Raw genomic sequence first — 27156 nt, forward strand, 5'->3', positions numbered from 1 at the left:
TTTTAGGTCGAGGTAATATCCGGTCTGCCGAAGGCAGAACCGGAAGTCCGAGATTTTATGTTTCTTAGTGGGACTATTAGTCCCGCCTCTGCCTTTGGCTCTCTCCCTTTGGCTGGCTTCCTAAATGGAGGCCAGCCATTAGAGGAGAGAGCTGTCCCTCCGAATAGGCTCCGTCTTTTTCGGATTTGGGGGCGTAAGTTTTGCTGTTCTGTAGACAGTGACGTTGTCTGTCACTCAAAACAGCAAAACACGCCCCCGAATCCGAAAATGGCCGGAAGCTTGCGGCCGCCATTGTTGCCTGTCCACCGCCGAGTCTTCAAGTGCATCGTCTTGTTATTTCAGGTGTACGGAATGTAAAACGGTCTTCCATGGTCCCTGCAAGGTCGGAGTACCATCCTGCCCTCGGTGTGTGCGGAGAAGAAAGTACTACGAGTCGAAGCATTCTGCTGCCTTATAACACTGCAGGGATATGTTTACAAAAGGACACGTTCAAGATGACGCACATCTGCCAGCCGATAAGAACTCTCCAGAGTTGGAAATGGTGGAACGTCACACGCAATGTCTTTGCACCGGATTGGACAGGCAGATCGACCTCATTTGCACAGGGCCCTATGCTTGTCTAGATCCAGCTTAAGGCGTTGTCGCTGAGGCCGCGGTCAGCGGTGCAGCCTTCATCCCCCCGGAAACGGCTGGGTGCAGTGGACGGATGCAGGGCGCCACCTCCACCCATATTACCTTCCCTTACACTGTACCCAAGCCATTTTTTCGGTAGTGCATATTTACTGATCTTACCTCCCGCTACCGCTATGGGTGCCACAGTCCAGATGAAACGTTGCAGGACGATGGGTGTGTTCCCTGTAGAATGAAGGAGGTCACATTTCCAGCTGCTTGTTTCCATTCAGAGCTCTGACGTGCTTGGTTAGTATGGCCAGTCCCAGGTGGGCTTTCTTGGTATGTCATCCTCACACTGCTTTACCTCGGAGACCAGGCCGTGCAGGAAGGTTCAATATACCAAACGCAGCAAGGACGAGTTTAGTTAGATTTTGCACTTGTGAAAAGGGAGCCCCTTTGTTGGGCACTCTGGCGGGCACTGACCGGAAGGTGCGGGGTTGGCCCGAGATCTTATACCCGCTGTTTAGAAATGTAATATAGACCAGAATGTACTCCACTGGTTGGAAATGTCAGGCATGATCCCGAAATGGGTGTTTTCATGATTCTAACCAGGGCATGCGTTTAAAAACAGGCCCCTTCTCTGCTCTGTCATGTAGGAAGAGGAGTCCACGCTCCGTGGAAACAGTAGGAAGGAAGGAATGCAGACATGTGGGGACATACCTGCAAGCGTTCGCCTTTGTTGGGAGCGAAACACGGTTTTCGTTTGAAGGAATGAATGTGTACATAACTTTCCATGTATTTATCTTTCTCAGGGCACACAAGGTCTTCCATTTTCAGCATACGCCATGGCACATTCAGAACAGTTTTATTTTCTGACATGTAAATATTAGACCCGTTTTTAACAATTTTTACCCATAGGAGGATCTTGGACAGAACTGAATTTATTGCGAATTACTTAAATGTCGATCCCCTCCGTCGCTGACGAGTGATGGTTATATTTTTTAATATCTTTTGTTAAACGAATCACCAGCTGTTGTATGCACCAACATAACTTGTGGAGCCTCTTTGTATGTGTTAAAACAAAATATTTGCATACGTCTGTCTAGCAACATCACTTTTTAATTAGGTTACAAAATGTGCTTCAGTGCCACAACCTTGTGCCTTGCTAAACCTCTTAAGTAACACTGTGTGGGTTCAAATGCTGATGAAGTTCGTAATGTGCCAAACCAACTGCAGAAAAGGGCAGTTGAATATTACGTTGCTCATTGGCACTTATTTTTTAGTGCTACAGTAATACCAGGATTAGGGCGCAGACGTTATTCCGTGTTGTGTGATAATAACGCCGCTCGCACAAATTCTTCCAGTGTAACCTGGAGGAACTGGCGTGAGGAAAAGAGGTCGGTAATGGGAATGTGCATAATATGGGTGCTGGAAAACTGCTTCTGCACGTTATTCCCCACTCCAATCTCAAAAACTCGGAATGGGGCGGTAAATTTGCCCCGTTTAGCTGTTAACCACAATGTAAATGTGTGGCCCTCATTTTTAGGCTCTTAGGGGAAGTAACTGTTCTCAAGAGAGAAGCTACAGGCACCTGATATAAAACGCGTACAAGGTAAAGGGACAGTTTAGGCGGAAGTTCTATGGTGACTGCAAGGTGTAGCAGAAAATCAAAGGTGTGCCTCTTAACTATCCATGCTCATGTGTGGTGATGTTGACGCCAATTAAAGGACGGTGCTCAGACTAATCTGTCCAACCTGTTTTGCTGCTCCTTCCTAATGTGAAGATTTGGCATTTGCAATGACTATCCCAAACATTCATTCATATTTACTGGACATCGAAGGGTGCTTAGAAGATATTGCACGTTAGCGGACTGCTAAAGCCCATTTCTACAGGTGCATTCACGCGCTGCAAACATTGAAAGTTGTAGCGTATGTAGATCACGAGCGATCTAGAGTGTATGCCATGCAGATTCGGATAGGTTTATACACACGTCTGATCTCTCTTTCTGTCTCTTCACTCTCTCACTAACTCACTCTCTATCTCATTACCTCACAACTTCACTTTCTCTCTAACTCACTACATTGCACTCTCTCTATCTCACTACCTCACTCTCTCTCTTTCTATCTCACTAAGTCACTTTCACTCTCTTTCACTACCTCACTCTCTCTCTATCTCACTACCTCACAAACTCACTCACTGTTTCTATCTCACTACCTCAGAACATCCCTCTCCCTCACTACCTCACTCTTTCACTACCTCACTCTCTGTCTCTCACTACCTCACTCTCTATCTACCTCTCTCTCACTACATAACTCTCTCTATCTCACTACTCCACTGTATCTATCTCAGTACCTCACTATCTCACAACTTCTCTCTCAAAACATCACTACCTCACTCTCTCACTACCTCACTCTCTAGCTCACAACTTCACTCTCTCTCTCTAACTCACTACCTCAATCACTTTCTATCTCACTACCTCACTCTTTCTATCTCACTCACTTTCACTCTCTTTCACTACCTCTCTCTCTATCTCACTACATCACAACATCACTCTATGCTTATATCTCACTACCTCACAACATCCCTCTCCCTCACTACCTCACTCTTTCACTACCTCACTCTCTATCTCACTACCTCACTCTCTATCTACCTCACTCTCTCTCTATTTCAATACCTCACTCTCTCGCTCGATCTCACTACCTCACTCTCTCCCTGCTAATGCAATAGGTATCACATATGTAACAAAAAAACTAATGCCAATAGAAATGACAATGCCATTTATTTAGGGATACAAAAAAGATTTAAAAAATGAGCAATACAAATAGCTCTACCTATAATATTGCCGAGACCATTGCATTGTAAATGCTTGTTCTGTGAAGCCCTTGGGAGTAGGGAAGGCCTATGCTCCTTCTCCTGAGGAGCCCTTGGGAGTAGGGAAGGCCTATGTTCCTTCTTCTCTGGAGCCCCTGGGAGTGGGGAAAGTATATGTTCCTTCTTCTCGTGAGCCCTTGGGAGTAGGGAAGGCCTATGCTCCTTTTTCTTTGAAGCCCTTGGGAGAGGGAGGGCCTATGTTCCTTCTTCAGTGGAGCCCTTGGGAGTAGGAAAGACCTATGCTCCTTCTTCTCTGGAGCCCCTGGGAGTGGGGAAAGTCTATGTTCCTTCTTCCCTTGAGCCCTTGGGAGTAGGGAAGGCCTATGCTCCTTCTCCTGAGGAGCTCTTGGGCGTAGGGAAGGCCTATGCTCCTTCTTCTCTGGAGCCCCTGGGAGTAGGGAAGGCCTATGGTCCTTCTTCTCTGACGCCCCTGGGAGTAGGGAGGGCCTATGCTCCCTCTTCTGTTAAGCCATTGGGAGTAGGGAAGGCCTATGCTCCCTCTTCTGTGGAGCCCTTGGGAGTAGGGAAGGCCTATGTTACCTCTTCCATTGAGCCCTTGGGAGTAGGGAAGGCCTATGTTCCGTCTTGTCTTGAGCCCTTGTGGGTAGGGAGGGCCTTTGTTCCTTCTTCTGTGGGGCCCTTGGGAGTAGAGAAGGCCTTTGTTCCTTTTTCTGTGAGGCCCTTGGGAGTAGGGAAAGCCTATGCTCCTTCTTCTCTGGAGCCCTTGGGAGTAGGGAAGGCCTATGCTCCCTCTTCTGTGGAGCCCTTGGGAAGGCCTATGTTACCTCTTCAATGGAGCCCTTGGGAGTAGGGAAGGCCTATGTTCCTTTCTCTTTGGAGCCTTTGGGAGTAGGGAAGGCCCATGTTCCTTCTTCACAGGAGCCCCTGGGAGTAGGGAAGGCCTATGTTCCTTCTTCTGTGAATCCATTGGGAGTAGGGAAGGCCTATGTTCTGTCTTCTCAGGGGCCCTTGGGAGTAGGGAGGGCCTATGTTCCTTCTTCTGTGGGGCCCGTGGCAGTAGGGAAGGCCTATGTTCCTTCCTCTCTGGGGCCCTTGGGTGTAGAGAAGGCCTTTGTTCCTTCTTCTGTGGAGCCCTTAGGAGGAGGGAATGCCTAAGCTCCCTCTCCTGTGGAGCACTTGGGAGTAGGGAGGACCTATGTTCCTTCTTCACAGGAGCCCCTGGGAGTAGTGAAGGCCTATGCTCCTTCTTCTCTGGAGCCCCTGGGAGTAGGGAAGACCAATGCTCCTTCTTCTCTGGAACCCTTGGAAGTAGGGAAGGCTTCTGCTCCTTCTTCTGTGGAGCCCTTGGGAGTAGGGAAGGCCTCTGTTCCTTCTTCTCTGGAGCCATTGGGAGTAGGGAAGGCCTATGTTCCTTCTTCTCTGACGCCCCTGGGATTAGGGAAGGCCTATGTTTCTTCTTCTCTGGCACCCCTGGGATTAGTGAAGGCCTATGTTCCTTCTTCTCTGACGCCCCTGGGAGTAGGGACGCCCTATGTTCCTTCTTCTCTGGCGCCCCTGGGGCCATCTCAGTTTGTAAACGATGTTGCATGATCCAGGGATGAGAGGGCTTCCAGCCGAAGCATCCTGTGGTGTCGGTATATACTACTTTCAGGAACCCTTTAGTGCGGAAGCCAAAGCCGTGGAAAGGCCATTCTGTGGGGACAATGTTTGCCTAGTAACTGCATCTTCTGGTGATGTAGAAAGGGAGAAAAACTGAAAAATCTACTCTGGGCTTGGCTCACAGAGCAGCAATTGTGCCCACGGAACCTGAAGCCATATTCTACTTGTTTTTTGAAAAAAACAAAGAGAAATAAACGTATTGATCCTTGTTACACCTCACCTGGGGATGCATAGGCTTTTGGCGCACGAACAGGTCTACCACTTTTGGTAAAACTGGGAATGCGTCAACATCCGTGGATGTTGTGTGGGAACCCCCGCGCAACACCCAAGGAACGCCTCCCTGGTGCAGAGCAAGGCAAGGCAGCAATGTGTTGCTTTACTCGAGATTTATGAAGCCACTCCATCACGCAAGGCCATGAGGCTTCATAAATCTCATTCTTGAGTTACATTGCTCTTGCAGCACAATGAGTGGTGCAGAAGCGAAGCAACTGGGTTTGTAAATATGCCACTATATTCATCAAAGGATTGTGTTGCATTTCCACCATGTTGCATGGTACAAAAGCAGCGCAACCCTTGAAATACGACTTATCAAGCCATGCACGGCTTAATAAATCCAGTGTAACGCAGCACAGCGTGAAACGTGGCATTGCTCTTCTCTTTCCCAGTGAGGTGTTCCAAGGGTGCCGCGTGGGTGTTCCCACACAACACCCATGGATTTTGACTCATTCCCACATTCACCATTACTGGTAGACCTGGGAATGTGCCAAAATGCTGCTCTTTCCCAGGTGAGGGGGGTGACAATGAGCAATACCTTATTTCTCCTCGTTTTTACCTCTTTCTATGTGGGCTGCATTCCGGAAACACATAGAAAGAGGAAATTCCTTAGGGGAGTGTTTTTGTGCAGGTAAACAATCCTCCTTACAAAGCAGGCCCCCCTTGCTCCGTGGTACAAGAAGCGCTAGGCAGCACATGCGGCAGCGCTGGGAAAATGCAGGAATGCGCCGTGTTGTGATAAATAGGGCGCATCCCTGCCCTTTTACTGTAACACAGCACAGCAGAGTGACTTGCTGTGCTGGGTTACAGTTTCATAAATATGGGCCATAATCTACAAGCATGTAGTAAGCATATCTCGGTAGCTCAACACTGCCATCTACAGGCTAAAACGAAAACTTTGGCTGAATCCGATTATGTTCATCCGATGTAAATGTAAAAAGAAGTTTAAGTATACTGTGATCAATTTGCCAGGCTGATGTGGAATTGCCACCGTTATGCCAATGCCTGTGGTTTGCAGGAGCGGGCACAAACGACTTACCAATATGTTGACGCAATTACTTGGCGGTGATGGTACAAGAGAGGGGGGTGGGCTGATGCACCGAACAGCCACTGTAAATGCAGCGTGATGGTTGGCATGTCTCAGGGCCTGAATCAATTGGAAATGACTGTTTACTTTTTTCTTTACAGCGACAACAAAAACGGTCCAGCCTTATTAAGAAAGAATTGACTAAAAACATGCCCGACCTGAATGTCAAGTATGAAGTCTGCAACACTGAAGAGTCCACAGTAAGTTGTTTCCATGAAGTGCATCAAGTTAATAACAAGCATTGTTTCGTCTATGAGCGAGCTATTGGCTTTGGCAATGGAGTGGAGTGGGGAACGGGAGGGCGGGTGGTTTATTGAGAGCAGGATGTTAAAAACAAGCACTGGCAAAGCCTATAGCTCTCACCTATGCAAAAGCTATTTGCTATGCGAATGTGTTTTAGCCATGTTTTACACCAGTGTGGCAGCTGGTCGGTAAGGCTAAAAGTCAGTGGCGTAGAGGAGAGTGGCGTGGAGTGTCGTAAAGTGGAATGGCAAAGAGTGGCGTAGGGTGTTGTGCAGTGGCACATAGTGGAGTTGCGTGGAATGGTGTAGAGTAGAGTGGACTAAGGTCGAGTGCTTTGGCTTAGAATGTTGCAGAGTATAGTGGCATAGACTGAAGCAGCATAGAATTCCAAGGCATACAATGCAGTGTAGTAGAATACAGTGACATAGATTAGAGTGTTGCATAGTACAGTGGAGTGGCATAGTGTGGAGAGGTGCAGAGCAGAGTGCCAAAGAGTGCAGTGGCGTAGAGTGGTCCAGAGTAGAGTGGTCCAGAGTAGAGCGGAGTGGTGTAGAGTGGAGTGATGCAGAGATAAGTGGTGTAGGGTGGTGTGACGTATGAGTGCATTGGCATAGGATGCAGTAGTGCAGAGTAGAGTGGTGTAGAGTGCAGTGTTGCAAAGTATAGTGTTGTAGAGTGCAGTGGTGTAGAGTATAGTTGAGTGCATTGGTGTAGAGTGGTGTTGGTAGAGTGACGTAGAATGCAGAGGCATTGAGTACAGTAGTGTGGTGGCGTACAGTAAAGTGGCGTAGAATGCAGTGAGGTAGAGAAGGGTGCAGTGCAGTAATGTGGCATGGAGTGGCGTAGAGTAAAGTGGGCTGGTGTAGAGTGCACTGGCGTAGAGTATTGTAGAGTATAATCACAAAGAGTGCAGCGGCATAGAATTCAGCGGCGTACAATGCAGCATTGTAGAATTCAGTGGCGTAGATTACAGTGGTGCATAGTAGAGAGGAGTGGTACTGAGGTGGGTTGGTGCAGAGTAGAGTGGCAGAGAGTGCAGTGTGAGTGGCGTAAAGTGAAGTGGCATAGAGTACAGTGGTGTGGAGTGATGCAGAGTGCAGTGGCGTAAAGTGCAGTGAGTGATTTGGCAAATAGTGCAGTGTTGTGGAGTACAGTGGTGTAGGGTCCAGTGGCGTACAGTGGAGTGGCATAGAGAGCAGTGACGCAGAGTACAGTGGTGCTGGGTAGACTGCAGTAACCTAAAGTGCAATGACACAGAGTAAAGGGGTGTAGAGTGCATTGGCATGAAGTGCTGAGTAGATTAGAGTGGCGCACAGTGAATTGGAGAGTAGGTGCTTAGAGTTGAGTGTTACAAAGTAAAGTGCATTGGCGTAGAGTGTATTGGCACAAGGGCAGTGTTGCAGAGTGGCGTAGAGTGGAGTTTTGCAGAGTAGATTGGAGTGGCCTACCCTGGAGTGGTGTAGAGTGCAGGCCTAGAGCAGAGGGGCACAGAGTGAAGTGGCATAGAGTGGAGTGGTGCAGAATGGAGCAGAGTGCAGTGGCTTGGAGTGCTGTAAAGTTGTACAGTGCAGATTAGAAGGAAGTAGCATGGAGTGGTTCATAATAGAGTGGAGTGGCGTAGAGTGGAGTATTCATGGTGTGGTAGGACACTGCCATTACAGAAATCTCATTTTCAATTTAAATGGCCATTACATTTGCACAGACATACAATTTTACTAATAAAACAATAGAGCGCACAAAGGATAATGTGAGAAAATTGTGTCACCTAGTGTATTGATTTGTTTTTATCATATTAAAGTATTTGTTTCCAACACATTTCAGAATTAACAAAAAATGTGCTTCATTTGAGCGTTCCTAATTATGATATATTCTGAAATAATTACACAATTCATTTAAATGTTTTGTGTGCTAGAGAAAACCCTTTCCAACCCCACATATCTAGATAGACTGTTCCATAAATCCTCTCACTTTGAAGTCAGAGAAAGAAAAGTAAACACCAAGTTCTCTCGGAAGACAGAGCTTGACTTTTGACTTCTGCCTTTGTATTCACAGCAAATTTGTCCTAAAAAGCGCTATGAAGCAGCCAGCAATGGCTGCGTCATATCGCTTTTCATTTTCCCTCTGTCTATTTGGAAGGCGGAGAAGAAACTGCATACAGAGAAAGAGCTGCAGATTGTGCTATCTATTAGTTTCACATGAATATAGATGAGTCTGGATGCAGGTAGGGGAAGGAGGCATAGTATGGCTTCGTTTTGCAAAAACAGTACTACATCTTTGTCAGTGCATTGTCTCCGGCTGCTCATAAAAGATGAATGAAAAAAAGTTGGTGGCTCCTATATTTCAAATACAGAGAGTGAAATGTAAACAATGGATGTGATACATTTTGCCAGTGGAAAAATACATTCAGAAATAGGGCGTTGGTTGTCTGAAATACCCCTAGCTGCTAAATTGTGTCAGTATCCTGGCCAGCTACACAATATTGTACGCACAATGAATACTTGCCACTGAAGAGCCAGGGTGCAAACGCGCGGAATTGTCTGTAGTGACCCAACGCCAGACACAGCGAGGAGCTCGTCTCTTGTAAAGGTTACCCTTCAGCAGGCTTTGTTTGGAGATAAAAAAGACGTAGCTCGCGTTTTAGGACCTGTTGTGACACACAGTGCTTGAATGTAACTGGCTGGTTTAAAACAATATATCCCCGCCAAGAATGTTTGTGTGCTGGGTTTCTCTAAAGGTCTATTACAGTGGAGTACGTCTTGGCATGTACCTTGGGAATCTGAGGTTACCTTTGACGAGTGGGTTGCACTTCAGTAAATTAATAACAAGCATCTACAATGCAATAGGACTGGCATTTACTTGAGTTTGAGCTATTGGCATTGTAAATGACAATGCCTTTTATTTATGTTTTGTTTTAAACATAAATAAAAGGCATTGTCAATTACAATGCCAATAGCGTGAACTCTAGCAAAAGCAAGACCTATTGCATTCCAAATACTTGAAGGCATCACTGAGTTGCCCCCTTCTGTCTCCCATGGCCCCTGATGAGCTCCCCGTTTCCTAAGAGTTAAATAAACAAGCTGGTGGTCCCAACTGCGCACGAGAGACCCTCCTGCAATAAGAGAAACTCATTAGAAAAAATTATGATTACAGACTAAAGAAGACGTACCGTGTAACAACTGAAGTAAAAGGGCCAGCCCAAATGGGAGGTTACAAATTAAGACAAGGCGGTACTAAGGAGGGACTAACAAGCCTAATAACGAAGCAGAAGCCAGCATTTACAAAGGACAATGGCACAAGCCAATGACAAATATCGGCGGAGAGTGGGCGGGCTTAAAGTACTTCCTCCAATACAGCATGGCTCGCAGAGCAGCGCATGCGCTGGCCTGGCTCAACCTAAAAAGGATGTGGCTGCATTGCCATCTGCTGTCATTGTTCACACCACAGATTGTCAGAAAAACAGCTTTGGCAGTTCTGTACTCGCCGCTGATATTTACTCAGATGTGCAAACGTGGCAGACATATTGCATGCTGATGTCTCCCAATATCCTAATCTCTTTCCCGTGCTTAGTTACTTTGCTGTCTAGGTATGTGGTGTTGCGACTAGAGCTGCGGCTGTTAGAACAAGGTCACTAGGTTTGAGCCTCGGCTTCGCTGCATCATCTTGTGGTTCTGTGCAAATCAGTTAATTAGCTTTTGCTTAAAAAGTTTTGCAAGGGGAGCTAATTTTCTTGTGACGCACTATAATGCTTTCGGGCCAAGTTTGCCCTATAACAATCTGCGCAAAAAAATGCATTGGTAGAAAAAATCGAGACAGGAGGGAGGGAAGGTATGGGTAAAGGCAAAACAGGATGGGCGTGGGAGGGAGCTATAAAACCAAACAAGCATTGGTAGTGCATCGGTTTCACTAAAGTAAGCAATAAAGAGCTGTTTTCACCAATCATCGTCCAGAAGAGGAAAAGAGCTTCCTGACACACACACACATATGAGTGTACAGGATGTGGTGCAGTGACCAGAGCTGCTGACTCAAGCGCTGGGGATCTTGGTTTGAGTCTCCGCAGCGCAGCGCAACATCCTGTGATTCTATGTAAATCACCTAGGGCCCGATGTAGGTAATTTCGATTTACCTACTCTTAAATACCGAATCATACCGATTCGGAATTTAAGAGTAGGTAAATTTGAAGTAGGCAGATGTAGGTAATTTTTCATTTTAAATTACCGAATCTGTATGATTCGGTATTTACCGATTCGGTAAATACCGAATCAGTATTTGCCATTGATTCCTATGGACCTTGAAGCCCCTAGGAATCAATGGCAAATACCGATTCGGTAATTACCGAATCGGTAAATATCGAATCCTGCCAGGGGGAACGGGGTGTCACTTTGACACCCTGTAGCACCCCAATGTCAGGCTTGTGTGCCATGTGGCACACATACATGCCCTAAGGGCATGTCTGTGTGTCACATGGCAAAGGTGTACATGCACAGATGTGCATGTACACTTGAATTTGTTACTTACCATGCAATAGTATTACATGGTAAATAACGAATTCTGAGGGTCCTGTGGCACTGTTTAAAGCGCCACCTACATCTGCATTTACAGATTCGGTATTTTTACCGAGTCTGTATTTACCAATTCGGTAATTTTACCGATTCGGTAAATACAGATTCGGTAAAAATACCGAATCTGTAAATACATGCCCCCTACATTTACCGGTCGGTAACGGCAGAATTCGGCTTTTACCGAGTGGTAAATGCCTACCTACATCGGGCCCTTAATCTCTCCAGGTAATAAATTGGGCAGCTTAGAAGAGTGGCAATGTTGCTAACAAATGATAATCAATGATTGGGTTCCAAATCCATTTTTTAATACAAATATCTCGCAAGCAAAAACACATGTGTTAGTGCATGATCCCTCAGACTCAACCCAAAAAATAACAGCAGGTCTTGCACACAGTGCAACAGTCACCTCCCTCATCAAAGTACTGGAAATTGACTTATTTATTGTAGTTTGTTTTTATGTAGTGGAAATAAAAGGGGCATCACAGAGTGTAATGTAGTAATAGCATCAATTTGAAGCCCCTTAAAGGGGAGTGAAAAGGTGGTCAATCATGGTGCTTGTAATTTTGTTCAGTTAGATTTGGGTGGGAGGGAAGCAAGTAGTGGATGAATAAGTTACCTACCTTCGAAAATGTTCTTTCTAGTGGATACTCCATCTAACCGCAGATTCCTCACCTTGTGAATCTCTCTAGGCACTAGACTGGATCATTTTCAAAGCAGTGCCTCTGTGCTAGTAGGAGGCACCATGTGATTCCACATCAATGCCGTTCCACTCCAAAAGTGATGTGCGAAGCCACATGTATGTGCCATCCACGTGTGCTGACATCAGTTACTTTCAAGAACTATTCCTCATCCTCGGACGCAGAGCGTAGGACTAATTGAAAGGGCCAGTGTGCAAATACAGATAATGGGATCTTTTTAGAGGAGAGAGACCATACCGCAGAACAGGGAGGTAGGAAAACAGTGAGGAATCTGCTGTTAAATAGAGTATCCACCAGAAAGAGTGTTACAGAGGTAAGTAACTTGTTGATAGATACTTCTAACTGCAGATTTCTCACCTTATGAAAGGATTCCAAAGCAGTACCTCCCAAGGTGGTGGGACTGTGGAATGCCTAAGAGTAAAAAGAATTTTGGAGGACAGAGTGGGTAAAATGCCCATCTCAACTGACCTGAATGTCCAAGCAGCAGTGTTTCTTAAACATGTGCTTTGATTCCCATGTGACTGCCTGGCAGATATAAAGGGCAGGCACTCCTTGTGCCGATGGAGTGGTATCAGACTTCACTACAGTTGATTGAGCTTGTAGGCCTTCCTGGTGTTCATTTTTAGCCAGTGTGTAGCAGAGCTAAATACAAAGGATGATGTATTGAGAAATGGTCCATTTTTGCACCTCCTCGCCCACAAAGAGCAGAATGTCCACTCAATGTTCTTTGATGCAATCAGTGTAAACATTGAGTGCTCTCTTTGGGTCCATATGATGGAGTATCTCTTCCTCTTACGAGGGTTGAGGTGGAGCAAAGAAGGTCGGAAGCGTGTCGGCTTGACTGATGTGAAAAGGCATCACAACTTCGGCAAGAATTATGATCAAGTCCTTAGCAGTAGTTTGTCTGGGAAAAAGGTGGTATAAGGAGGTTGGACCGAAAGGGCCCCAAGTTCGCTCACCCGATACACGGATGTTATTGCCACCAGGAAGACCAATCTTGAGGTGAGCAGACACAACAAGCAGTGCATTGATTTGAAAGGATTACATATTAGAAAGGTGAGAACAAACCTCAAGTCCCCCTGTGACATCACAAAAGTGTGTTGATGGAAACTTATGTTGAAAACCTTTTATAAAACTCATCGCAACTGGGGATTTGAACAATGACAAGTGGCCTGGAAACGGTAAAAAGGCTGAGAGAGCCAGCGGGTGACCTTTTACTGTGCCCAGGGCAAAGCGTTGCTAGATTAACAATAACGAAAATAACATTACATCTGACAGTTTGGCCTACAACAGATCGAACTCAGGGGTCTGAACACCCTGTATATTCAGATTTTGGGAAAGTGCATCTGCCCGCCAGGATGACAACAAATAACCTTGGGAGGGAAATGAAAAGAACTCAACTACTACAGTTCAATCTAGATTGTGCAGGCTAGGGTGTAAAATCCTCCCCTGCTGCTGTGACAGGAGGTTCTCCCTCAGTGGAAGCAGCTTAATTGGAGGATAGGTGCTCAGGCTCAAAAGTTCTGAGAGTCTAACTCTTCTGCGTTAATACAGTGCCACTAGGCAGGCATGGCCGGCACAGGTAAGAGCAGGGGGGGAGGAAGTTGACAGATGAAGGGATAGGTAAAATAAAATAAAGATAAATAAAAGCACTTACCTTGTGCTCGCCGCATAGCTGAGTCGGCGATGTGGCGAGCGCATGGTAAGTGATTTTATTTATTTTTTAATTTTATTCTACCTAGCCCGTCATCTGTCGAGTTGCCCTCCGCCTGCCCCGCTCCACTGCTCGTACCTGTGCCGACCGCGCCTGCCACTAGGATGAGTAGGGCCACATCATTCTTGATCTTATTCAGGAATTTGGCCATGAGAGGTAGAGGCAGGAAGTCATACAGCAGTTCTGAACTCCACTGTAGGTGGAATGCGTGCAGGTGTCCTGTCCTCTGCCTCTGTGATAGCACACGCAGCATTTCCAAGTCAGAAGTGGCCTCACCAGGGTCAGTCTTGAGGTGCTCTTCTGTAAGAGCTGGCAACCCCTGATCTACTCATCCTCCCACTGTGGATTGTCTCCACCTCCTGTCCCTTCATCTCCATCTGGGACTTCATACTTTCCCAATGGGAGTAGTACCCTCGGAAATCTGAGCTTTCATAGCATCCTGGGCAGCCGCCCTTCCCAGTTCTTGTAACACTGGTGGTAACTCTTTTCCCAGTAAGCAGTCATTGGGCATCTGGGGACTAACTATGACCTTCCTCTGGGTCACTTCCCTACCCCATTCCAGGGACCCAGAGCAATAGGATGTAAGAAGGCCTGCCCGCGGGCCTGAGTTACACTGCACACTTCTCTGGTGTACTGCTCTGGAGAGCTCTTGACAAGCTTCTGCCCCCTCTCCCTGCACAACTTCTTCAGCTTTGCTATACTGCAGCTTTCAAGTTTGTTGAGATCCAACTCCATCATTGCCGGCAAGAATCACAGATGCATAAAATGTGAGGCAGGCATCAAATTTGAGCAAGCATTGGCGTAGCCAATAGGTCTCTCTTTTGGAAACTTATGTGTTCAGCCAGAACCTTTGTCTATGTTGTAGAGCATTGTGGCTGCTGTGCATCATTTGAAAACTTATAATAAAAAGTGTTACCTTTATACAAACCAAGACGACATTAGATACAACTGAACAACGTGATTAAAAAAAGATTTTAACATAAAAAATGTCTTCTAGTTTTTGTTTTTTTATAATTCTTTTTATTAGCAAATTAACGAAAAGGAAAAGAAACATCAGGTGAAATACCAGTCTTCTCATTGTAAAGGTCAAAATACCGCTTGTACAGAATCACTTGAAACAGAATATGCTTGATAGGATCACGGAGTTTCCGGCACTTCTGCTTCTGCTCGCCGCGCAGGAGGCGCACAAATCTCACCACGATGACTGTTCCATGACCCCCAGATCTTCCCCCATTTCTCCGCACAACCCCTGGCCACTTATACAGATTTCTCCCTAAATATACACCAGTCCAAATCCTCCGCCTCTTGGAAACTCAGGGTGGCTGGCTTGCTCCCCACAGCTGAGCTATATTTCGCTTCGCCACCATGCACGCCAGTGTCACCAATTGCCTCCGATACACATTCAAATCCGTGGGTTCCCACACATTCAGAATACATTTCCGGGCTTCTGGTCGTATTTCCTCCCCAATTCTTCTTTCATCTCGTCATGAACCCTTGTCCAGAATTCCTGTATTTCCACACAGTGCCACAACATTTGTTTAAAAGTGCCAGGTTCTCCACATCCCCTTCTGCACTCTCCACTCACCATTCGCCCCATAAGCACCAGTCGAAGCCCGGTAATAAACTATCTGTGTAAGATCTTTACTTGCACCAGTCTAAGCCTCATCTTAATTGCCACGACCTTCGGGGAGGAAACTGCCTCCACCCAGTCCTCGCCATCCAACTCTAACCCATCTGCACTCCACTGTGTTCTGATACGTCCCAGCGGGTCCTCCATATTATTAACAAGTTTTATACATATTAGGGAGATAGTTTTCTGGGGAAGGTGCCCATCTAACACTCAGTTTTCTCGGGAAGGTGCCCATCTAACACTCGATCCTCAAGACGAGATGCCTCTGGAAGCGTGGTGTCCCAAGGTATGTGAGCGAGGAGGACATGTCTAACCTGATGATATTGGTAGTGCTCATTATCATGCAAACTATACTGTTGTTTGAGAAAGTCGAAGGTATGTACTTTGTCTCCTCCCCACACATCCTTGATCTGGGTGATCCCAATGAGATCCCACTTGTCAAATCCCTTAGATTTCCACAAGCTCCCGAGTCTCTCAGAATTTAACAGGGAGGTGGCCAAAGTTAACCTTCCCTCCCACCCCAAACATCTATTAGCAGTGTGCCACACGTGTACTGCATGCGCAGTTGGGCCCGACAGCGAGAACCGCCTAGACCTGGCATATAAAGCCCTGATGATATCCCCACCAGGTGCCTGCCCTCGGTCCATGGCATAACCTGGGTCCCCTGGGGGACCATAAACAACATGGTTCACTGCTGCTAATTGCGAAGCCCAATAATATTTCCTTAAATCTGCGAGTCCGACAACCCCATCATACCATGTGAGAGTTAATTTAACAAATGCTATTCGGAGTCTACCGTCCCAGAGAAGCAACCTCTGAAGTGTCTCTATTTCTTTGAAATAGGATACTGGTACCGGGTCCATTGTATTCTAGAGTACATACAGAAATCGGGGTAGGGCCATCATCTTGAACAGCACCGCCCTCCCAAGCAATGATAGCGGAAGAGCTCTCCAGCGCTCCACATCTTTTTTAAACCGGCTCAAGGGGGGACCTAAATTATTGGCGTATCTCAGCTTCGGGTCAAGTGTTATGTAAATACCTAGATATTTAAATCCTACTGGCTCAATCTGTATGGGGCATGACCGCACAATTACCGGTGGCTCGCCCGCTAGGACGAAAAGCACCGATATCGACCAATTTATAGCAAATCCGAAGTACCTACCAAATATGACTAGCACGTCTAGAAAACTAATCAAAGACGCCCTGGGGTTGGTGAGGTAAAGCAGGATATCATCAGCTTATAGTGAAATTTTATCCTCCCTTTCCGGCGTCCACCGCAAGCCACGTATCGACCGATCCCATCTGACCCATGCCGCCAGAGGCTCCAATGCGAGAGCAAAGAGAAGTGGAGACAGAGGGCATCCCTGCCTCGTGCCTCTCCCAAGAGAAAAATTGACCGACTTACAATTGTTCACAACTACCCTGGCCAAGGGATTAGCATACAATAATCGTACCCATCCAATAAACTCCGCTCCAAAACCCAATTTCGCCAACACCGCAAACAAATAGGTCCACTCAACCCTATCGAATGCCATAGTGGCATCCAAGGACACCAGGACCGCCGGCTCCTGTATCTTCGGGGAACCACCCAGGATCCCGTGTAGCCTCCGCAGGTTTAGAGCCTTGTCCTTGCTCAGCATGAAGCCAGACTTATCGGGGTGTATCAAAGTTGTGACTACCTTGACCAACCTGGTAGCGAGTAATTTCGCCATGGCTTTAGGCTCGCCATTAAGCAGCGCTGTGGGCCTATACGAAGAGCATAGTGTCTTAGGCTTGCCTGCCTTATGGATAACCACAATAGTTGCGACCCGCTGGTCGTATGGAAGCTGATCCTTCTCTTTACTCTCCAGGAACATAGCCCGGATATACGGGGCGAGTTTATGGGCATTCAATTTGTACAATTCTATTGGTATCCCATTGGGTCTAGTTGCCTTCCCAGATTTTATCCCTCTAATTGCCTGTGAGACTTCATCGCCAGTGAAAGGGGAGTCCAGATATCTCCTATCAGCTTCAGATAATCTAGGCATATAAATATCCTTGATCATTTCACTATTTTCTGCCTCTGTAAACCCACCGACTCTGGTATACACCCCTTTGTAATAATCAGAAAAATTATCAGCCACCGCCTGTGGGTCTGTAACTGTGCCAGATTCTATTCTCTCTAACTCAGGCACCAGCCTTGATGTCCATTCCTCACACTCAAGCCACGCAAACAATTTACCAGCCTTGTCTCCATGTTCATATATTCGACTCAGTATGGCATTATTCTGGACAATCGCTCTCTCCTTGGCAAGGCATTTATATTCATCTTGTCTTAACTTCAAAAGGTGGAGGTCCTCCGAAGTAGCAGATCAAGCCACCCTTTCCTTCAACCTTATCACATCGGCCTCCACCCTGGCCACTTCCGCCTGGCGTTTCCTTTTCCTCCCCGCCACCAAAGACAGGACCTCACCACTATTTTATATGCTTCCCACAAAGACTGCGCTGAAGCAACATTGCCCGTCTTCTAGTTTTTTTGTACTTCCACTGATGGCAACTTCTTCCTGCCTGTTCTCAAGCTTGTTTATTATCATTTTTTTGTTATGGAGGAGCGGGACATAAATAACGGGGAGTGGAGGTTGGAAAACAGTAATTTAATTAGAATACAAACAGCGGATGGACACTAGTGGAGAATCAACAGATGCCAGATTCCGAGGGCAGACTGAAGTGATGATAAGTGATGTTTAGGTGATGCTTAGGGGATGCTTAGGTGGTGCGCTGATGCAAAATGGTGGTGATGAGTGATGTTTGGTGCTCAGGTGGTGCCACTATATGGAGGTACGTTGTGGATTGTGGAGTTGTGGAGTTGAAATATGTTGTTTGGTGTGTAATTATGTGGTGTTTATTGGAAATGTGTGGAGTTGAAATGTGTGGCCTGAAACTGTGGTGTTGAGTGAAATTATGCGTAGTGAAATTGTGTCATGGTGTGGAGTGCATTCATGTTGATTGGTGGTATGTGGCATAGAGTGCCTTTATGTGGAGTGTATTTATGTTGCATTGAGTAGAGTGCAATTATGTGGCACTGAGTGGTATTATGTGGAGCGTATTTATGTTGCATTGAGTAGAGTGTAACTGAGTGGTATAGTGAGTGTATTTATGTTACATTGAGTAGAGTGTAATTATGTGGCGTGTAACTATTTCACACTGAGTGGTATTTTGTGGAGTGTATTTATGTTGCATTGAATAGAGTCTCATTATGTGGTGTGTAATTATGTGGCACTGTGTGGTATTATGGTGAGTGTATTTATGTTGCACTGAGTAGAGTGTAAATATGTGGTGTGTAATTATGTAGTACTGAGTGGTATGTGGGGTGTATTTATGTTGCATTGAGTAGAGTGTAATTATGTGGCACAGTGTTATGTGGAGTGTATTTATGTTGCATTGAATAGAGTGTAATTATGTAACTTGTAATTATGTGGTGCTGAGTGGTATTATGTGGAGTGTATTTATGTTGCATTGACTAGAGTCTAATTATGGGGTGTGTAATTATGTGTCACCGAGTGGTATTATGTGGAGTGTATTTATGTTGCATTGAGTAGAGTGTAATTACGTGGCACAGTGGTAATAAGTGGAGTGAATTTATGTTGCATTGAATAGAGTGTAATTATGTGGTGTGTAATTATTTTATTTATTTATTCATTGCATTTATAAAGCGCCCGACTCACCCCAAATGGGGTATCTCCGCGCTAAGGATGACTGATCAGCACAGTGGGAGCATTAGAGGTTAGAAGAGCTGAGTCTTAATTTTTTTTCTAAAAGTCAAGTAATTAGCTTCTTGACGGAGGTCCAAGGGCAGTTGATTCCACAGTTTAGGGGCTATATAGGAAAAGGATTGTCCTCCTAATCTAGTTTGCTTGATCCGAGGGATGGTGAGCAAGCTCATCCCTTCAGAACGGAGTGAACGTGATGGGGTGTATTTAACTAATTTTTCAGTTAAGCATGTAGGGCCCATCAAATTGAGACCTTTAAAAACACCATGCAGCACACTTTAAAATGGACTCTCATACGAATTGGGAGCCAATGTAAGCTGTGAAGGAGAGGGAGGGAAGGGGTACAGTAAGGGGCACTGATCACCAGGCGTGCAGCGGTGTTCTGCACTACCTGTAAACTTTGTAAATCAGAATCCTTAGCAGATACTAATAGGACATTACTGTAGTCCAAGCGACTGAGAACCAGTGCCTGGATTACTGTTTTGCGCGTACTCATGGGGAGGAAATGGAAAATCTTCTATGGCAGACTCAGTGCATAAAAGCAAGATCTTTTAACTGATGCAATGTGACCTTCCAGATTGAGATCCCTGTTTACTAGCACCCCCAGATTTTTCACCACTGTCTTTGGGGTAGGGGCTGCACCCAGTTCTTCAGGCCACCATCCAGGGGACCATCTGGATATGGCATCCTTAAAAAGCATGATCTCTGTTTTCTCTGTGTTTAATTGAAGGAAATTCCTCTTCATCCAGAGGGCTATTGTTTTCATGCCTTCAGAGAATACATTCTGAACATCAGGGGTGTATTTTTTATAAGTAAATATTAGTTGCGTATCATCTGCATAGGAAATTGGGAAAAACCCAATTTTCCTAAGCAACGCAACTAAAGGGGCAACGTAGACATTGAATAAAGACGGGCTGAGACAGGAGCCCTGTGGCACTCCTTTAGTGACATGACTAATCTTAGATTGGAAAGGGCCCAAGTTCACTATTTGTTTCCTATCAGTTAAAAAGTTCTGTATCCAGCTTAAGGCCGAATTCTCTACCCCTATAGAGCGTAATCTGTCCACTAGTATTTGATGAGATATAGTATTGAATGCGGCGGATAGGTCAAGCAGTACCAAAATTACTGCCTGACCTGCATCCGCCAGCATTCTTATATCATCAGTTACCTTCATCAGGGCCAGTTCAGTACTATACTTTGGTCGAAAACCAGATTGAGAATAGTCCAAACAGTTGGTGGACTCCAAATAGGTCGAGAGATGAATGTTGACATGTCTCTCTAACAGTTTGCTATAAAGAGGTAACAAGGATATAGGACGATAGTTGGTAATAATGTCTGAGGCCAGTTTCACGTTTTTACGAATAGGCATGATTTGGGCAACTTTCCAAGCCTTGGGGAGTTTGCCTTTTTTGATGGAATGATTCAGGATGGAGCAAAGAGGCTCTGCTTCAGTTGGCGAGCCCGATTTTGCAGATCTTAATAGAAATTCAGTTTCTTGGACTGTCAACAACGGGAATTCTTTAAGGGCGCTCTGTCCAGCGAGCTCAGAGAATTGAATAGTGTCAACATCATCTTTTTGATTGTCAGAAAGAATTATATTATTATATATGTCTTCAATTTTTTGGAAGAAATAATCCGAAATTTTGTCGCAAAGAGAATGAGTAGGTTCCTCTTCTGTATCAAGAGCTTTAGGATTGACAAAAGTGTTAAGAATCTGGAAGAGCAGTTTGGAGGAGTTGCCAGATTGTTCTAACTGCACGGTAATTTGGTGTTTACGAGCTGATTTTACATTTTTATGATATGTGAGTAAAGCCATTTTATAGCGTTCTTTGATTGACACATCTTTGGTGCGCCGCAATTTGTGTTCAAGTTTTTTGCAGTTGCTCTTCTCTGTCCATAGCTCGGTTGTGTACCATGCAGTCTGAGTACGTCTGGTCATAGTATCGGACAGTTTCTACGGAATTAAAACATCTAGGGTAGTTTTTGTAGTATTATAGAAAGTCTCATAGTGACCATCCACTAGGTCTAGATCTGATTCCTGCTTATTCTGCGTAAGCATTTCTTTAAATGTGTTGGGAGATAGTTTCTGGCAGTGCCTAATGGTCCTGTTAGTTGGAGCTTTCTTTACAACCTGTTTCCTTACATTAAGAAGATCAAAGGAGATCATAGAGTGGTCGGACCATGCTAGCGGCTCAGTCGAGGTATAAATCAGATCAGTTGAGTTAGAGAGAACCTGTTCCAAAATATGTCCGGCTTTGTGTGTGGGGCATTATTCCTTATTATAAGATTGAGGGCTAACATTTCACTAGAGAAAGTGGCCGCATCTAAGTATTCCACATTATCAATATGGACATTGAAGTCTCCCAGGAGAACAAACTTATCAGAGGATATAACATAAGGTGCCAATATATCCAACAGATTGGAAATGGAATTAGCAATAGGTCCTGGGGGGCGATAGACAAGAGCTCCACTCTAACTCAACTGTGGATGGAAGTCGAGTCTGAAAATAAGTATTTCAATTTTGTCTGAGCTAAACTTATCCAAGTGGCCTTTATTGGGTCTTTATAAATTATGGCAACTCCGCCACCAATTTTATGAGACCTATCCAATTTTAAAATATGATAGCCCTCTGGTACCGCAATCGCGATATCAGGAGCCGAGGAGGGTTTTAGCCAGATCTCCGTTAGAAAACCAATATCTGGGGTTAAGGTGGAAAAAAGGTCCCAGATATTTGATGCATGTTTGGGAAGCGAACAAACGTTCGCTAAAAAGCAATGCCAGTTAGATTTAGGAGGTGCGGGGTCAATGCCCTGTGTGGTTTGGGCTCCAACATCCAGAGCAAGGGGTAAGTTCTCAAACCTGCAGCTAATACATGTAAGGCTACCCTCGATATTGGGGAGGGGGGGGTTGGTTGGAACAATTGTTGTTATCACTTTTCCCTTTAATATTTTGTTTATACTATAATATTATGTGGTACTGAGTGGTATTATATGGAGTGTATTTATGTTGCATTTAGTAGAGTGTAAAAATGTGACTTGTAATTATGTGGTACTGAGTGGTATGTGGGGTGTATTTATGTTGCACTTTGTAGACTGTAATTATGTGGCATGTAACTATGTCACACTGAGTGACATTATGTGGAGTGTATTTATGTTGCATTGAGTAGAGTGTAATTATGTAGCGTGTAATTATGTGGCACTGTGCTATTATGTGGAGTGTATTTATGTTGCATTGAATAGAGTGTAATGATGTAGCACGTAATTATGTGCCACTGTGTGGTATTTTGTGAAGTGTTTTTATGTTGCATGGAGTAGAGTGTAAATGTGGAGTGTAATTAGGTGGCACTGAGTGGTATTATTTATTTTTATTTTTTAAATTGTTTTTATTGTGGCATTGCATGAAGATACACATAATACAATCAAATCTGTGAACGTGCAAGCAAAGATGAGGAACAAAAGCCAGGTAAAAGTATCATACACAGCCTTTCGGTCCACAACCCTGAGGTCGGACGGCATGTCAATTTAGCAAAACAGTATAAGGAACATGTCAATATGTTCGTGACGTGGTTGTCCCAAGATGGAGTCGTGCGAGGCCTCGTGCTCAGGACGTGATGGGCCCATGGTGGAGCCAGGCCGGTGTGGTGGCCCGTGGTGGTAACCGGACCGGTAGTGTTTGGTGCGTGCAGGATCGGGCGGAAGGGGCCGCCCGGGGCTCTGTGGAGGGTTGATGTCGTCCGGGGCCCGCCACGCGGGAGGGGTAGGACCACGCCATGAGGCCGGGTCCAACACGCGTCCCCCCCAGCTGAAGGCAGGGGAGAGTCACCCATCTTCTTGGGGATTCTCCTCGCCGAGGCGGAAGAATCTGGAGAGGCCGTCAGCGTTGGCGTGGTCGTTGCCGGGGCGATGCTCCACAGTGAAGTCCATCCCTTGGAGGGAGATTGACCATCGTAACAGTTTCGGGTTTTCTCCCCGCATCTGCATCAACCACCGTAGGGGTCGGTGGTCGGTCTGGACCCGGAAGTCGGTGCCGAAGAGGTAGGGCCGGAGCTTCTTTAGGGCCCACACGACGGCGAAGGCTTCCCTCTCGATAGTGCTCCATCGGTGTTCTCTGGCCAGCAGCCGCCGGCTGATGAAGGCAAGGGGGAGGTCGGCCCCTTCAGGGTTCACTTGGGAGAGGACCGCCCCAATGCCGTGCTCCGAGGCGTCGGTTTGGACCACAAACTCCCGGCTGTAGTCGGGGGCTTGGAGCACAGGGGCGGTGCACATAGCGGTCTTTAGGGTGTCGAAGGCTACCTGGCACTCGGGGGTCCAGTGCACCCTTTGTGGTAGTCTCTTTGAGGTCAGCTCTGTGAGGGGCCCCACAATGCTCCCATAGTTTTTGATGAAGCGCCGATAGTATCCCGTGAGCCCCAGGAAGGCTCGGACGGCGGTCTGGGTGACCGGGGGCTCCCAGGCCTGGATAGCGTCAATCTTTGGCTGGAGGGGAGCCACCTGGCCGCTCCCTACTTGGTGTCCCAGATACGTCACGGACCCTTGTCCTATCTGGCACTTGCTGGCCTTTATGGTCAGTCCGGTCCGACGGAGGGCCGTCAGGACCTCCCGGAGGTGGGTCAGGTGCGCCTCCCAGTGGAGGCTGTATACCGCAATGTCGTCTAGGTAGGCGGCGCTGAACTCTTCTAGCCTGGCCAGCACTCTATTCACGAGTCTCTGGAAGGTGGCCGGGGCGTTTTTCATGCCGAAGGGCATCACCTTGAAATGGTAGTGGCCATCAGGGGTCGAGAAGGCTGATCGCTCTTGCGCTCCAGGTGTGAGGTCGATCTGCCAATACCCGGCCGTGAGATCGAAGGTGCTGAGATACTTCGCAGCCCCCAGGCGATCGATCAGTTCATCCGCCCGGGGGATGGGATGGGCGTTGGTCCTGGTGACGGCATTCAGCCCCCGGTAGTCAACACAGAACCGGAGCTCCGGGGGCGTGCCGGGTACGGTGGCTTTAGGGACCAGGACAACTGGGCTGGCCCACGGACTGTCGGAGGGTTCGACTACCCCCAGCGCTAGCATCTTGGCCACCTCGGACTGGATGCAGGCCCGCACTCGGTCGGGCACTCTGAAAGCTCGGTGTCTTACAGGCGGGCTGTCTCCGGTGTCTACATCGTGGACACACCACCGGGTGACTCCAGGGGTGAGGGAAAACAGATCTGCAAACTGCCCCAGCAGCTGCCGGCAGTCATGGTGCTGTTCGGGGGTCAGGGTGGAGGAGAGCATGACCCCTTCGATGGAGCCGTCCTTCTCAGTGGTGCTCATGAGATCTGGCAAAGGTTCGGAGTCGTCTTCAGCTCCGTCATCGGTCGCCAACAGCAGACTTAGTTCAGTGCGGGCAAAGTGCGGCTTGAGCCGGTTAGCGTGTAGAACCCGTAGGGGGTTCCTGGGGGACTCCATGTCCACCAAGTAAGTGACGGGGCTCTTGCGCTCCACCACCTTGAAGGGCCCCGTCCATTGGTCCTGGAGGGCGCAAGGTTCAACCGGGGACATGACCCAGACCTGCTGGCCCGGCTCGAATTCGATGGACGAGGCGTTCCGGTCATACCAGCGTTTCATCTCCTCCTGACTAGCCTCCAGGTTGGCTCGGCCAGTTCCCGGAACTTCCGAGTTTGGTTGCGGAGGGTCAGGAGGTACTGGTAGACATCTGGTGGAGCACCTCGGACAGCCGTCTCCCAGCCTTCTTTGACCAGGCTGAGGGGGCCTCGGACCGGGTGCCCATACAATAGTTCGAAGGGGCTGAACCCCAGGGACTTCTGGGGTACTTCGCGATATGCAAACAGGAGGCAAGGCAGCAGAACATCCCATTTGCGTCGTAGTGGCTCCTCTAGGCCCTTGATCATTCCCTTCAGTGTTCGGTTAAACCGCTCCACAAGTCCATTCCCTTGGGGGTGATACGGGGTGGTGAACTTATATGTGACCCCGCACTGTTGCCACAGGGATCGCATATACTTGGAGATAAAGTTTGTGCCCCGATCACTCACGACTTCTCGGGGGAAGCCGACTCTGGAGAAGATCCCCATTAGGGCTCGACCTACTACTGGGGCCGTGATGGTTCGGAGGGGGATGGCTTCCGGATAGCGGGTGGCATGGTCCACCAGAACGAGGATGAAGCGGTGCCCTTGAGAGGTGCGGGGGTCCAGGGGCCCCACGATGTCTATCCCCACTCGCTCGAAGGGGGTGGTGACCACGGGAAAAGGCTGGAGCGGGGCTTTGACTTTCCCCCCGCTCTTTCCGCTGGCTTGACAGGTCGGGCAGGTTCTGCAGTGATTATGCACATCGTTGCGCATTTTCGGCCAGTAGAAATGAGTCACCAGGCGGCTGTAAGTTTTGTCCTGCCCCAGGTGCCCGGCGAGGGGCACATCATGTGCTAAGTTCAAGAGGAAGTCTCTAAATCGGAGGGGAACGACCAGCACCCGGCTGGCCCCTAGTTCGGCGATCTTCTGCTCGCTGTAGAGAAGGTCGTTGTCCCAATAGACCCAGTGGGACCCCGTCGGGTCTCCGGCGGCTTGAGTGGCGGCTTGTCATCGAATTCCCTCGAGGGAGGGACAGGTGCTCTGTTATTGTCGGAATTGTTCGCAGGTGGGGCCACCTTCTTGGTGCCACTGAGCTAGTTCTGGAAGGTGGCCGAGCTCGGTGATTTCTTCATGGCTGGGCCCCTGGGGGCCGGTTTCAGGGTCGGCGTCCTCGGGGACGGCGGGCGGTTGAGGTGCGGGCCACTCCGGCTCCTCGCTCGGGTCTTCCTCCGTTGGGGTGGATGCTCGGGCGGACATGGAGCGGGTGGTCGCACAGACCCACTCGGGAAGGCCTAGCATCCCCAGATGCTCTCTCCGCTCTACGCCGGCCCAGAGGGAACTTTCCAGGTCGTTCCCGAGGAGGCAGTCCACGGGGGAATCGTCTCGGACAGTCACTTTCAGCATGCCCGACACCCCTCCCCACTCGAAGGGGATGCGGGCCATCTGGCACAAACTCTCAGAGTTGTCCGCCGACCGTACTGGGCACAAGACGTTGGGAAGAATTTGTTCGGAGGTCACCAAGTGGCAGCAGACCGCGGTCACGCTGGCTCCAGTGTCCCGGAGGGCTTCGGCCCGGTGTCCATTGATGGTGACCCATTGACGGTATTTCTGGGTGTTACCGGGGATCGGGTCTCGGGGGATCATGTCTCGATCACCCAGGCATGCTAAGATAATGGCGGCGGGCTCCCACTCGGCCTGCTCGGTGTCGTCGCCTTCTTCTTCGCCCCCCTCTGCACTCAGGGCGGCGGCCGCGATCTGGCGGCTCGGGGGACCGGTGGTGCCGGGTCGCTGGTTCATCGGGCAGAGAGGGTCGTTCGCATAATGGCCCTGTCGCTGGCATCTGTGGCACGTAACATTCGGGCGGGGCCCGGGTCTTGCTGGGGGGCCCCCCTCCAACCCAGGGATGGCGACGGGGAGGTAGGGCATGACCCCGTGGGGGTGTCTCGGCCCCTGCTCTGGCCTCCTCCGCCGCCTCGTGGTCGGTGGTTCCCCGGGGATCCCCGGCCGTAGTCTCCCATCGGACTCCGGGGAACTCGGGTGCTCACCCATCTATCCGCCTCGACAGCGAGTTTTCGTGGCTCTGTCAATTTGCTGTCGAGGAGGTGCTGCCGGAGTTCGATGAAGCAGTTATTGGAAAGATGTTCCCATAGGATGAGGTCGACCAACTGCTGGTAGGTGGTGACCTGGCAGCCTCTGATCCACCCTTCGAAGGCTCTGCTATAAAAGTTCACGTACTCCACCCAAGTGGTACCGGGGATTTTCTTACAGTCTCTGAATCGCTGCCGGTACATTTTCGGGGTGAGTCCGTAGCGAGTGAGGAGAGCGGTTTTCATGTGCTCGTACGAGGTCATCTCGGCGTCAGGGAGCTCTAGCAGGGCGTCTCTCCCCTCATTGATGAACTTTCCCCACAAGCCGGCGCCCCAATCTTTGAGGGGTACTCGATGGGCGGTCATGGCGACCTCGTAGGCTTTGAACCACTGTTGGATGTCGTCGTTCTTATAGTATTCTTTGACGACCTCCTTGGGTATGTGCACCTTCGTGTCCACCGG

At 48.0% G+C, this 27156-nt stretch overlaps 1 protein-coding gene across 1 annotated transcript in view; it reads left to right on the forward strand.

Moving 5' to 3' along the window:
- Positions 1-27156, forward strand: part of ABCG2 (ATP binding cassette subfamily G member 2 (JR blood group)) — a 662915-nt gene that overhangs the window by 248835 nt on the left and 386924 nt on the right. Inside the window, exon 2 of the mRNA XM_078676202.1 lies at positions 6565-6663. Within this exon, the coding sequence (XP_078532328.1) occupies positions 6613-6663 (51 nt within the window). The 5' untranslated portion in view covers positions 6565-6612. The remainder of the gene's footprint in view (positions 1-6564; positions 6664-27156) is intronic.

The sequence above is a fragment of the Lissotriton helveticus genome, chromosome 2_1 (genome assembly GCF_964261635.1).
Source record: "Lissotriton helveticus chromosome 2_1, aLisHel1.1, whole genome shotgun sequence".
NCBI classification, from domain to species: domain Eukaryota; kingdom Metazoa; phylum Chordata; class Amphibia; order Caudata; family Salamandridae; genus Lissotriton; species Lissotriton helveticus.